Genomic DNA, 13,861 nt, shown 5'->3' on the forward strand with positions numbered 1-13,861 from the left:
GTGGAACCACCTAGACAGCTATTAAAAAGATAAGCGACTGCTTCTCCTTTAAGGCCTTCCCTCTAGCTTCACTCAGCTGTGATTAATCGAGAAAAAACCAGTCTCTTTTCAATTCCCTGCAACCTTTCCAGAACAAGCTGGAAATAAAGACCCAGATTGCTTTTCACTGAATAAGCTTCCATGTCATCCATCAACAGCTATCGCAGACTTTCAGGGAGTGTGCTGTTGCCAAGATATTTTGTGGTACAAAAAGCTGGAGAACCAAGTTTATGAAAACATCACAAAAGTTGGGAAAATTCCCTCCAAATGACTCCTCCTCCCCCAACCTGGCCTTGGGCTCTAGGTGCTAAATAACAACAATAACGTTAAGGGATCTTTATTATTCAAAAAATAAATAACAAGATAATCACAAGTTCATTCTGGAAACAATGGAGACTGCAGGTAGATACAATAGATTTCCTTTAAATACAGTCATTTCAGGAGGAGGAGGGGGCAGGCTCAGAGCTGCTCTCTTCTCCCCCCTCCCATCTACAGTGGTGGAGATAGGGATGGGGTTGAAATAAGATAACTGATTAGCAACAGCTTGACTCCTGTGTGTGTGTGTGTGTGTGTGTGTGTGTGTGTGTGTGTGTGTTTATGAGAGAGAGAGAGAGAATGAGTGTCAGGGTGGTTGGTGGGGGCAGGGTTTTCCTGTTCTCCACTGCATTAGACTTTCTAGAGCCTGCCCCCTCCATCGGGGCCACAGGGACCCAGAATCAACCATAACTGAATGTGAGCTGAGGCTCCCTGTTTCCCTTCCGCATCTTCACTGATAAATCAAATACATTATCCACTGAAAGACACTGTATGCAAAGAAACGAAACTGAACTTGGCTAATTATCTGCTGTTTACTCAGCATTCAATCTGTGCATAATGGCCTGTCTTTCCATAGGACTCTCGGGATGTCTGCATCAGTGGGGTTGCTGCCTCAGAATCTAAGCTCTTATGGAACAGGGCCTGTTTGGGTTTCACCCGCCCCGTGATTCACTTTTTGCAGCCCTATGTGCCTTGGGGTGTATAATAAATAGTTCTCCGTGAGGAGGATCCTAGGGTTATAAATAGGCAGTTCAACAGGGGGTGGTCTTAACTGCCCTGCTGTATTATGAAGACTGCCAGCATCAGCTCAGCCGCAGCCTGCGAGGTTACACTGTTCAGAGTTTGAGTAAACCAAAAGATGTGAAGCCGGTCCCGTGGCTCACTTGGCTTGGATCAGTCACGTTGACAAACACCGAAGCACCTGGTTGCAATTCAAATACTCCTCCCAAGTGAATGGATTGCTGCCCGCAAGGTTTGGAGGAACTGTGGGTATTTGCCGCTCTAAGTAAGATTCTCTCAGATCCACTCACGGACCTCAGGCAGAGGCTGGCTATAAATGGAGCTTGACCCGAAGCTTCCCGATTGGAACAGAAGGTGACTTGGGCATAGATATAATAGAGTCCTTGTCTTTTAACGGCCAGCTGTTTCCCATTTTCGAGGGTTACCAAGTTGTTGCTTATGGTGTAGTATCCTTTCTGGGCCCACTGTAGAACTGTAATGGAGAGGGGAAAAATTCGTGGTGAGGTGAAGCATAGCATGGTTCACATTCTAATGGGAAATAAAGTTTAATGTTGGATACTGGCTTCATATACAAACGGAAGTTTTGGGCGTCAGGGATTCTTAAGGACCCTTCCAGCCCTCAGAGTCCGTGGAGGAGTTATGACTGATGAAGCAGCATAGCCTTTACAGTCAGATGGAGCTGGGTTCTAATCCAAGCTTTTTTAAGCTTGGGGAAGTCACTTAATCTCCCCGAGCTTCACTTCCTCGTCTGTAACACGGGGCTATGTTACAGCATATTTCAGAGACGTGTTATAAAGATTAAATAAAGTAACAGAACACAGTAAGTTTCCTTCTCTCTTTAGAGTTCAAAGTCCACTTGCCCTTGAACCTAAGAAAGTGTGAATGATTTCAAAATTCCACATCGTAAATTATGCATGCCAGAATATTCAGACAAAATCCTTGCTAATATTAACATCGATATCTTGCTTTCCTTGAATTTTACAAAGTCAGAGAGTTCCTAGTCCACTAGCTGAGCCTCAGCACAGAGAAAAAGAAAGACCCCATTTCTTCCTACCTGATCATACTGTTGCAAATTCAACCTGCCTCCCACAGCAAGGACTAAAATTAGGCAAGGAAGTATGAAAATAAACCTGTCATTTCACTGTGCGTTTTGATCTCCCATTGTAGTGGGCGCCACCAACTTGAAAGTGCCTGTATTCTTGTGGCTAAACCCGAGTACCCACCAACAGTGTGCCATTTTCTCTGCTGAGATGTTGAGTGGGTTCAAAGTAGTATGTGCACCCGATTTCAAATCTCAGCTCCCACAGAGAGCTAGACTGCCAGGGGTGGGGGTTGGGGGAGAAGTGAAAGTATTGATGCGTTTGCTTCCTTGAACTTTTTTTTTTTAATATCTGTTTGGTGGTCTTAGGCCTATCAGAGTTTAAGATCTAACCTGTTAAAACTCATCCTTTTGTAGTGGGAAGTCATCTTGAAATGCCTGACATTTCTTGGCCCTCCAGACCACTCCAGAAATGATACTTTATGGTGTTTTCACTTTTGGACCATCCGATTGAGAAAACAAGGGCAAGGTCCTTAACTTTTAGTCCATGAAGTTTATTTTTGTAAGTCCTTGCCAATTTTCATCCTTGCTGTGGGATGTAGGTCAAGTTTGCAGCAGCATGACCAGGTAGGAATGAGGTTTGGGACTGGGGTGGGGGAGGAATGTTACTCTCTTCCCACCTGATCCCATGAGAACCTACTGGGATGCAGACTGTAAAATATGCTAGGACCAATATCAATCATGAGCCTTTGGCAGAATCTGAGCACCATGAAATATCACTAAGAACAGAGATTTATATACAGGTGGACAAAGATTAGTGGGAAGCTATTCTTCCACGAGGTGTCTCTGTTGCTGTCATCCAATCTGGATGAGACGATGTCATGCAGATGGCCACCCTGGACATGCCAATGTAGTTGTGATGTTCTCCCAAAGCGTATTTTCTGAGAAAGAGGTACTTGGCAGAAATATTAGATATTGGGAAATAACTGGTATTAATGAAAGGCTTTATGTCACTTTTCTGATATCTAAACTAAAATGAAGTTAGCTCAGTAATGACGCCTTACATTTGTATAGCACTTGACAGTATAACTTTCTTCCACATTAGCTAATTTGGTGCTCAGTGTCGCCCTGTGAAGTCAGTGAGGCAGGAAATTGCTGCATAGGTAAAGGGACTTGCCCAAGGTCACCCAGCAAGTCATAGTGATGGTTCTTGAAACTCAGTGTTCAGAAACTTCCTATCCGGTGCTCTTACCACTGTACCATGATCCATGATAACCATGTATGTGTTACACCTGCTGAGAAGCCCAAGCCACCTAGAGATGAGGGGGTGTCTCCTCTCCTCTTTCTCTCTGTCTCTGTCTGTCTCTGTCTATCTCTCTCTCTCTCTCTCTCACACACACACGCTCACTGTTTAGAACTCTATTCTGGAGCACTGTGCTAAATGTTTCAAAGACTGCTCTGATGCTCTCAGACTGCATTTATGTAGATGGGGGATTTTATGCTAGCACACATGTTTCCATCCATTTATCAGATGCGACACATTCTCCAGCGCCAGCAATCACAAGGTACAGATTTGGGAAAAAAGATCTAAGGGCTAGAATGATGGCAGAACGTATATGGAAATAAAATCGCTCAGAGTTGAAAAGAGTACAGTATGTCATCTGCTGTTACTTCATTGGAAAATCTAACATCCTGGCACCTATTGATCTTTGCAGAATGATTTTACCTTTAATTTCCCTGAGATTGGCCCCGGTGAGGCTGGGGTTAATCATACAGGGATTGACAGATGGCAAGAAATACCCCCTGGGGCCCATTTACACACAGTGAAGAGGGGTTAGGATGAGGGATGCTCCCAGTCAAGAGGTCACTACCTGCCATCTCTTCTATGTTATCAGAATAATGGTCCCTCCACCCAGTAATTCATCATTTAGAATCAGCCATTGAGGAAGAACATAATGAGAACATTGGGATTGCTTCCCACCTCCTTTTGTCTCTCTAAGTCCCATCTCTGCATTTGAGCTCAGTTTGAAGGCAAAGGAGAGCGTATGAGAGGTGTATGGGTAGGTTTGTAAATTGGGCCCCAGAGGAAGAGAGGAGCCTAATCATTAAGCTACATTGCTTTAGCATGCCAGCCTTCCCCCTTGCGTGGTTGATGCTCAGATGCTTTTGGACTTACCAGATGCTGTTTTACTGCTGGCCTCACTTATGACATGTGCCGCAATTTGAGGCTCCTGATCGCCTGAAATGAAACCAAAAGCAAACTATCAGGCCAAAGTAATACAAAACTGCCACAGAACTGTATGGTCTAGTTCTATAGCTGTGTAACAGAGACTTTGCTTAAATAGGTTACGTAAAAGGAAGGATAAAGCGGTCTGAAATCCCTCTCACAGAGGGAAAAGTTGATTTCTAAATCTCAACAATCGAATTGGCTATTTCTGCTGATCCCATTCTTCTAATAGTTGTTCAGTACTTGTCTCCACTTTCCGTAGATTGAAACAGGCTAAAAATACTGCTCTTCATTAAACATATTTTGAATCTTGCTTTTAGGAACAACTCCCACCTGTTGGGAATCTTAGTGGGCCCCAAGATCATGTATGCACACTTAGCTAGTAAGATGCTTATGGTGTCTGATATGGTCAAGCAACTGGCCAAACTATTATATCTATCTCTAGTTGTTTCTCATGTAAAAGGCTTGCTACTTAATTAGATGCTGATCTCCTAAGAGAAGAGATGGTGTGGAAATTTCTTTTTTTCCAGTAATAAGCCTGGTACTGGACACTTCGTAGTCGCCCTATAAAGTCAAGTTGCATGACCTAAATTACCAGTTTTGTTAAGTTTATCATTTTCCTGAAGACTACTAGGCAGCATCCACATGAACTATTTCCTCAAATTTCACTGTAATTAACAGACAACATGGCCCCATTCAACGTATCTTACAGTCATTCTGAAGACAAAAGCTTTGTAGAAATCAGATGACCCTTTGCATCTGGACCAATAGTTAAAGTAAGCTCTAAGTACACTTCTTTGCCTCAGAAAACGCTATCTGTATCTCTGAATGCATATCTGTATGTATATATGTATTTCTTTGTGTGCATTAAATTTACACAAGTCATAGCATCACTTTCACTGACTTTGTGATATAATAGTTTTTCTAACAACACTCATCTACTAACATTCCATCTTTCCCATACTCAGCTGCTCAGGTCACTCCAGGCATTATTGCATTCAGTTTGGGGTGCCACATTCTAAGAGGAACAGGGAAAGTTACTGTGTCCAAAGAAGGAGGTAACTAGGAGAGGGAAGGGCCTGGAAAGAGTCATAGGAGGAACAGCGGAAGACACTGGGGAGTTTTAGCCTGAAGAAGAAAAGGCTCAGGGGCCATGACTGCTGTTGTCAACTGGACAGCTGCTGTGTAGAAGACAACGTGTACTTTGTTTAGTATGGCCACAAAGAACAGAACTGGGTATGGTGAGTGGAGATTACAGGAACAAATTTCAACTCCAGAGGAGAAAAGACTTCTCTTGAGTAGTATAGTAATCTTATTATAATTATTAGAGCCATTCAAAGATGGACTGGGCTGCTTTATGAGATAGAAGGTGCCTAGGCATGTTTGATGACAGGCCAGATGCTCAGAACTGTTGTGAAGAAGATTCATGATCTGAGGATGGTGCTGGATTTGAGAACCATCAAGTTCCCTTCCAACTCTGATATGTTCAAGAAACTCTGACATCAAAAACAGAGCAAAGACTAGAACGTTGTCACACTGAATCACTCCTTGATCCTAGAGGCTCTACTGGCCATGGTTCCCCATGAAAAACTGTTATCATTGAGCAATGAGTGTCACTGCGGCCGAGTGATGACTTTCTTGTCATCTTAGCCTCTACTGGTGACACTAGGCTGTATGGTTGCTTTGATTAAGGTATTGAAAATAACAGGATTTCTTCATACTTGGCATTGTCAGCATTAAAGGAACACAGCCTTCCTCATAAATATATACATCCAAAGCCTTTCCAAATCACAGGCACCAGAGAAGGTGTTGATTTTGGCAATTGTGTTCCTGTTTTATTTCTAGGGCTAAGAGTTCCCAGATTCAACACTGGGTTGTTCAATATAATCAGCCTACAGCTTCCTTTTAGTTTTTAAGTATTCATAGAAATTGGTAAATAGCAACCTACCTTTTTGCATTTCAAAGTTTTCTCCTTTCTTCTTCACTTCTTCATTTAGCATTATATCCTAAAATAAGAGTCATTGCAAAAGGTCATTTTGACAGGAACTCTGCTGCAGGGTTTTAGAGGTATCATTCATTTGGCATCTGTCATTACTCTGGTGTCTGTTTCTGGTAAGGATTATCCTATGGACTTAGATCCTGTCATTAATTCCATCATACTGATTGGGAGCCCATGCCCCTGACAGGTGAGCTGACAGCCCAGAAAGCCCAGGGGTGAACCTGGAAGCAGAATGTGGGCCTTATTATTTCCATTCCGGTCCTCTCTTCAGACCAGAGGCTGTGATTCTGAGCCTTCCTATGACCCCAACCTCTCTGGCTTTGACAGGTATTGACCAATAATGCCCAACGGAGAGAGGATTCTACCCTGGGAACTGGTATACAGAATATTATTAAACATAAACCATGGCATGTCTATTAGAATAAAATTGGCCTGAAAATCTCTTAGGAAATGGTAACAGCAGGTTTGACCTCAGGGAGAAATCTCAGACTATGAATAGACCTTCAGACATTTTTTATTTTGTTGTCCCTTTCAATGGGCTGAGGAGAGTCTTGTTGCTGGTTGCCTTGTGTGGCCTGTATTTATTTAGCATAACCAGCATATAGGAAACAGGTAATCTTCCAATGCTGCTGATGTTCAAAGGCAAATGCAACACTTCTTAAGGGGTTTCTTCTCACCCAGCAACTGAAGAAAGTCTAGACGTACTTAAGGAAGCTAACAGGCACTGCCGTCAGCACAGCTGGATGTTGATAAAAGCTAAGGCTGCCGTGTTAAAGATACTGAATAAAAGGCCTGGAGGGCTTCACTGGCTGGCATGAGGTCACCCAAGGAGTCTGAGGCTAAAGCCAAGAGTAGAAACTGTGAGATCACATTCATAGGCCAGACTCAACTGGCACCATCCCTCTGTATTCTGAACACAAGGGAGAAAGACAGTATTATTTTCATATCTTCTGATAGTCAAAGTCCTATGTGCCTTCCCATTACTGAAATCAATTTTCTCCAGGGTCTTTCCTTTTTGTTCCCCCCATAGAAGGAATTAGTGTTGTTACTATTGAGTGTCTCGTTGTAGGCTCAGCTCAGTTGCCAAATGTGAAGGTATAAGTCACAGAGCCAAAAGGGGAGCGTGCACCTCGGAACAGGCTCTGTGGCTCACATGGGCCACAGAGCTTCTTCAACTTTCCACTTGAGCTGAAGTGTGGCACTGTGAAAGTGCAGCAACAGGAAAATGTTTGTGAGATAACAAGTAAACAAATGAGTATTTAGTGTCTTTTGAAAAAATGGAGTGTGATGATCGAGGTTGAGATACTTTGAGGCTGAGTGGTTGCATTGGTGTCAGGGCTTGGCAAAGATGAAAACGTGAAGTCAGCAAAGTTTGTCTTTTATGCACCCAGCCTTGCTTTTCCGTGAACTTTCCCCCAGCCACACTCCCCAGAACCTCTTTTTTTTTTTCTTGCCTCACTCCCCACCTCAACTGAAAGACTTTTTAAAGTTGACTTTCAGAAAATCTGAGATTAGTTGTTTCACTCTTGGTGGGAACTCTATGTGGCAGGTACGGACAAGTTGATCTTTAACTTAAAAAGGAAGTGCTTTGACCCTATCAAAGATATCTCAGGCATTGGTGGGCAGACAGTCATGGAACTGATCATTCTAGCAGAGGGTGGGTAGTAACTTTTAATGTGAAATTACACTATTCAAAATGCTGCCTCCACTTACACTAACATAAGCCCTGAATCCCATCTTCCCCCTAAAGTGACTTCTTGGTACTATCTGCTTCAGGAGATAAGTTCCTTGTCACTAGAGGTGTTCAAACAGAGATTGGGCAACCAGTTGGTAAGGGCGGTGAAGAGAAGCCTGAAGTTCTGGGTTGACAGTTGGATCTGATGATTTCTAAGACCCCTTCAAGTCCTATGATTCAGAGCCCCAAAACTCAAACGTTAGGTTGCTCTGGACCAGTCGGACTATGACCCAGAAAGAAAGCCTGCTAACATTAGCTAAGAATACACAAATCCAATCTGGGGTCATTCTGTAGTTGGCCTGTTGGGTTAAACAAATCCAAAATATTGTTTTAGAATGAGAAGTTTGGGTGAGTGAGTATTGGAAAAGGGGTCAGTCATTGGGGAAGGATTAGGTAGCTGGAGGACTTTGTGTCTAATCTTTGTGCATATCACATGTACAGATGACATTGACTAGGATTCCACCCCTGCTGCAATAAGAGGCAAGTGGCCTCCTCTGTCGCATGTAAAGAGCCCTGGTTGACATGCCAGAGAAGGTCTGCCTTTTTAGAATATGAGTTTTTGGAGCTGTCACTTTTTCTTGCAAGCATAAGCAGAGAGGCCAAACCAACTGTTTCCCTTGCTTCTATCCTGGGTAGCTGATTTGGAAAGCTTTACATATCCAACCTGAAATAAAGCCATGAGGAATTGGCAGTTCAACTGTAAAACTCTCAGTAAGAAAGAGAGACGGAGGAAAAAAGCAGTAGCCGCTCTCACTAGCACTGAGAGAATTGAGGGCTGATCACTTAATTACAGAATGTTGGAGCCGGTAGTGCCCTTATAGATAATCTCAGCCCTCTCAGTTTACAGATGAGAAAACTGAGGCCCAGTGAGGTGAAGTCATTTGCCCAAGGTCACACAGCCAAGCACATTAAATATTCTATTTGGATTATTAGCCTTCGTTCTGAAAGTCGCTTTATTGACATTTAAATTGGCGACACCTCCCAATACCCTGTAATACTGGCAAGAATCCTCAAAGAACTGGAGAAACTCAAATCATTTCCAAGCCTTGCAAATAAGGAATTAGGAGTCTTCATCTAAAACCTAGATTAGTGTAAAGAACATAAAAGCCAACAGAGATCTGAGCTGCATTCTGATGTCTGTAGGGGACTCAGGAATAAGCTCTTGGAGTCTTCACTACCGGATTAAATTACACACTGGGGATGGTATAGGAGGACAAGAATAAGCTCAGAAATAAGATCTTAAGCCCTTCACTCCTGGGTTAAATTACACATCACCTATATGTGAGAACTAATTCCTGGTGGTTTAGCCAGATACCCACCCGTCTGGCACAGGGCAGCCCTTAATGTGGAGTGCTGCCTCCTATTCATGACCCCAAATGAGCTGAGGGCCAAGGGTGTTTGACTTAGTGTTTTGAGAGGGAAACAGGCCGAAAGACTTCTTGACGTTCTGCTTCAGGAGAACCCTTGCCTATGATGATGGAATTAATGTTGTAGGCACATTCTCAGTAAACGTTCTAAAATTTCTTGTTTTAGGTACCCATTATAGGCCATAGTCACTGCAGTGACTTCATGCAGGGTATCAGCCTGTTGGGCTGGAAGGCTTCAAACGCTCTCTGCCTCAGGTCTTGATGGGCCCCAGAGTTGCCTGGCTTCATGAGCAAGTGGTATTACATGGGGTCTGGTTTGAGCGGCACTGAGAAGATCCATCACCCATTCCTGGTAGCTCTCTTCACAATAAAGGGACAAGATCTCCCTTTCATGGCACCTGAGATTCTATAATCAGAGAAGCATTTCTTCATATGATAGAGTGTCTCAGTCTCCAGAAGTCCCTACTACTCCCAGTAAAGGCAGTATCTCAACCTGTGGCCTGCCAACACTGCAGCGACCAGAGGTTAGTGCTTCCCTGGGAGATGGGGACCAGACTATGGGTCCACAGTGAGAAGCCATCAAGGTTTGGATGGAAAGATAAGAAAATGCAAGAAGCAAACTTGATGTAATTCATAATTTTGCCCAGAGGCAACTGCATGTATGAGCTCACATGTGTGTGTGAATATACCCATGAGAGTGTGCATTTTCCCCAGAGAGGGCCTTTTTTGTTCTTCTCAAGAACATTCCTACGAATGTGCACGCTTCCAACTTTCTTTTCCCTTTTAACATAGGATTTTGACTTCATTTTTGCTTTTTTTAAAAATGCGCGTACCCATATATGTATATATGTACCTATACACGTGTAGATAGATAGCGCAAATGTTAAACTTTCACATTGTCAGATTTCATTTCCCTGACCTAGAAGACATAGTAAAACTTTTCAATGACACTTTTACCAACAACTGAGTTCCTTACCTTGACGAAGCCTTCGAACTGGCTTCTAATTTCCTCACAGTTCAGTAACGATAAAGGCCCCTCTCCTTTGTTGCATCTCTGTATCGTTTTCATGAACACAAAATCTTCATGAAGATTCCTTTCATCTTCTATCTATTTATGAAATAAGAGGGACATGAGAAATGTAACTCTGAAGGAATGCATCTAGTGATGTCTGCCTCTACACCCACTTCCATGGCATCAACAACAGGCGGAGGACTTTGGGTGTATAAAGGGGGCATAAAAAGTTATTATGCTGGATTACTGCTATTTAGTATTTGCAGGTAAAAAAAAAAATCTACAAAGGCCAACAATTAAAATGTCGTATTATCTGAAATTCTAGGTAGAAATCACAGCTACTCTAATAAAATTTCACCACAAAGTGACCCTTCTTTTCAATGTATCATAGTAGCAACATCCCGTAATTGTCATATTTCCCATTGCTCCCCTAATGTCTGGTCATTATAAACACAGTCTATAAAATCGTTTTCTGCTGAGCTAAACTGCCCACTTGATTTTAGTGTTTTTGATGCAGTGCTTTATAAAAAGAAGTTAATTTGCAATGTGTGTCAATTAACTCGAGTTCTAATTACGTCTCTGTCTTTTCAACTTTAGTATTTGTAGAAAACATTTGCATTTTTAAAGAAATCATCTTTCATTTCCAAAGTTGACGAGATGTTTTATTTTCCAATGTCTTAAAATAATTAACTGTATGAAATTCACTTGTATAATCAACTAATTCTGTGCCAGTTTCTTGTTTTAAGATTAAATTTTAGATTCAAAACAAGATCTAGTTAACCGGCGGCTTTGATTGTCATTAAGAGCGCATCTAAATGCTACGGTAAATTTGAGTCGGCCCAGGTCATTATTTCACCTTTAGAGGCTAGGCTTATGTCCAGGCATTTGATTGGCAGAGCCCACCAGGCCAAACGCAAACAAACAACCAGACCCAGAATCCCCCTCTTTTCTCAGCAGTGAAACCTAAAATTTGAGTATCCCAGTGAATTGCCTCAACTATCACTGCCCCACCTCATCCTGATCGAAAACCTCATGGCCTTAATTCTAGGTTGGCATCCCAAGAGAAGACACACAGACATCCCTGAGAAAACACAGTCTCCAGATGCTGTACATCCACGATTCCCACATCCAGACTTTTAGGAACAGCCAGATAATTGATCAAATTTCTCCTTTCATCTATGATCAATACTTTGTCAACATAGCCAGTAATGCCACTCCGTGGGAGTGGATAAACACGTCAAAACAGGGTAAATTCTAATGGCTATTTTTTCCTAAGAATACAGAACAACCTACTAAGTTACTCTACTTTTTTGTTCCTGTAAGTCCAACTGTTCAAGAATGGAAAACATCTCAGAGGGAAACCGAGCAGCTTGCAACTACAATCAGTGTTTGAAGAGCTACACAGAGAATGCCACTTTTACTAAAAGACTACAAATTCTGGGACTTATCCATGTCTATGCTAATCTTAAGGACTATGAAATTTCATATCAAATTGATGCTCTCCTTTTCTAGTTGGAAATTTAGAAGAAAGAATTGTCTCCATCAGAAAAAATAGTTTACTTTTTAAGCAAAACTTTAGCAAATAACTATAGCTAATGCCTACATAGTGCTTACTTGTGCCAGGCTCTGTTCTAAGCTCATTACAAGGCTAAACTCATTTAATCTATGAGGTGGGTACCATTATTAGCCCCTTTTCTCAGATGTGGAAACTGAGGCATACAAATATAAAATAACTTGCCCAGGATCACAGAGCTAGTAGGGGGCAGAGGCAAGATCTGAACCCAGGCAGTCTGACTGCAGAGCCCAAGCTCTTGACCAGAGACAAGAATAGGAGATCACAGTAGACAACAAACATTATGTCACAGGACCATTTATGTATTTGGATTCCTACCATTGTCCATCATTTGGGTAGAACTAAAACCAACCAAATCACAAATCAACAAGGACCCCACATTTACTTAATAAAGGCTCATGGTTCATCTTACCTTGTCCAATCTTCTGTGAAGATACACAGCAAAAAGTGCTGACACAATCATCTGGGTGATAAGAAAAACAGTAAGCAAATACATAAAAATTTTCATACTGACGGGTGGTCCAGTGGCCACAGATCGAGGAGAAGGTTGGCTGTACGTTTCGATCATGCTGCGTTAGAGTTGAAATGATGTCTTCTACCCGAGAAGGTGGCAGAGGCAGCATGAGAAGACTGTCAAAGTGGCCACCTTACTCAGGATTAGTTAAGAGCGCACAATCGTCGCAGCCCACACTTCCTGGAAAATGTGCTTCGTAGTCTCCTCTCCCAGCAAAAAAGTTACGTAAAGGTTTTTTTTTTTTTTTTAATTATACCCATATCATTCACTTCCAGGCTTTCCCTTTTGTTAGTAAAGAAGAAACAAGCTTCTTCTTCCATACATTCATTCTTGCCTTGAAATGTCATAGACTTCTTAACAGACTATGGCAGTATTTTCCTATTGCTGTCTAACTTTTGGGGTTCACCAGTTTCAAAGAAAGTGACAAATTAATCCACCAGCAACAGACTTATTTCAATTTCAATCTTACTACTATAAAGCGGGAAGTTGGTATATGGGGAAAGAAACACATGTCAACAAAAGTTTGGATTGGTTTTATGAGTGGTGTGCCACTAACTGCTTCTCAAGACTTCTTTAATCTTTAAACCCCACGAAATCCCGGCAGCTTTTCAAGTCAAGTCTATGTGGCACAAAGCAAAAAGGAGTGCTGACAACTACTAAATAAAATTTAGCTGGAAAGATAATTCAAGAAAAATAAATTTCTCAAAGGCCAAGAGGAGTAGGGTCTTGAGGGAAATCAGGCCAAGACTCTGGGATTGAGGTTAAAGTAGGAATACTAGTTTGACTTAGCCAAGTTGCCTGTCTACACTATTCCACTCCATGAGATAATTGCTGAAGCTGATGTAATGGCTCAGAATAGAGAAAATAGGCTGCGATTAAGACACCGGAATTCTAGTTCTTGCCCTACCAATAAATTGCTATGGACATCGGGCAGATCACTTTACTGCTCTAGACCTCAATTTCCTCATATCCAAAGTGGGCAGTTACCTCTGCCTTGCCTATCCTATAGGTTGGTGTGAAGATCAAATAAAGATGTGCACGAAAGATCTTTGAAACATGTTAAACAATAGACAAACAACTCTTATCCTGAATTGTTTGGAATTTGTTTGGCCTAAGATACGAGTTTTCCAAATAATCACCAACTCCTTACATGCTAGTAAAAACCAAAGGAACAATAATGACCTCAAAAACACTCGGAGTTTTGACAACAAATTGAATCATTAAGTGCGTAGGATTATGCGTTTCTGAATGGCTTTTGTGTCGTCTTATCAGATTGCCTTCGACATATAAGCAGCTGTGG

The 13,861-nt window shown here is 42.0% G+C and overlaps 1 protein-coding gene across 1 annotated transcript; it reads right to left on the reverse strand.

Annotated features, from left to right (window-relative positions):
- Positions 1–360: 360 nt before the first annotated feature.
- CD40LG (CD40 ligand) lies at positions 361–12,676 on the reverse strand. Its single transcript, XM_046673523.1, has 5 exons — positions 12,460–12,676; positions 10,439–10,570; positions 6,310–6,367; positions 4,311–4,373; positions 361–1,567 (listed from the first exon to the last, which is right to left on the reverse strand). Exons 1-5 carry the CDS (start codon positions 12,613–12,615, stop codon positions 1,191–1,193), a joined length of 786 nt encoding a protein of 261 aa, XP_046529479.1. The 5' UTR covers positions 12,616–12,676; the 3' UTR covers positions 361–1,190.
- Positions 12,677–13,861: the final 1,185 nt, after the last annotated feature.

The sequence above is a fragment of the Equus quagga genome, chromosome 10 (assembly GCF_021613505.1).
Source record: "Equus quagga isolate Etosha38 chromosome 10, UCLA_HA_Equagga_1.0, whole genome shotgun sequence".
Lineage (NCBI taxonomy): Eukaryota > Metazoa > Chordata > Mammalia > Perissodactyla > Equidae > Equus > Equus quagga.

Excerpts from the sequence above, each read along its gene's own strand:
- CD40LG (XM_046673523.1), bottom strand. The coding sequence starts at position 12,615 with ATGATCGAAACGTACAGCCAACCTTCTCCTCGATCTGTGGCCACTGGA. Across the intron at positions 6,368-10,438 it reads AGTTCGAAGGCTTCGTCAAG|GATATAATGCTAAATGAAGA; the intron begins GTAAGGAACTCA and ends CTCTTATTTTAG. Across the intron at positions 4,374-6,309 it reads AAACTTTGAAATGCAAAAAG|GCGATCAGGAGCCTCAAATT; the intron begins GTAGGTTGCTAT and ends GTTTCATTTCAG.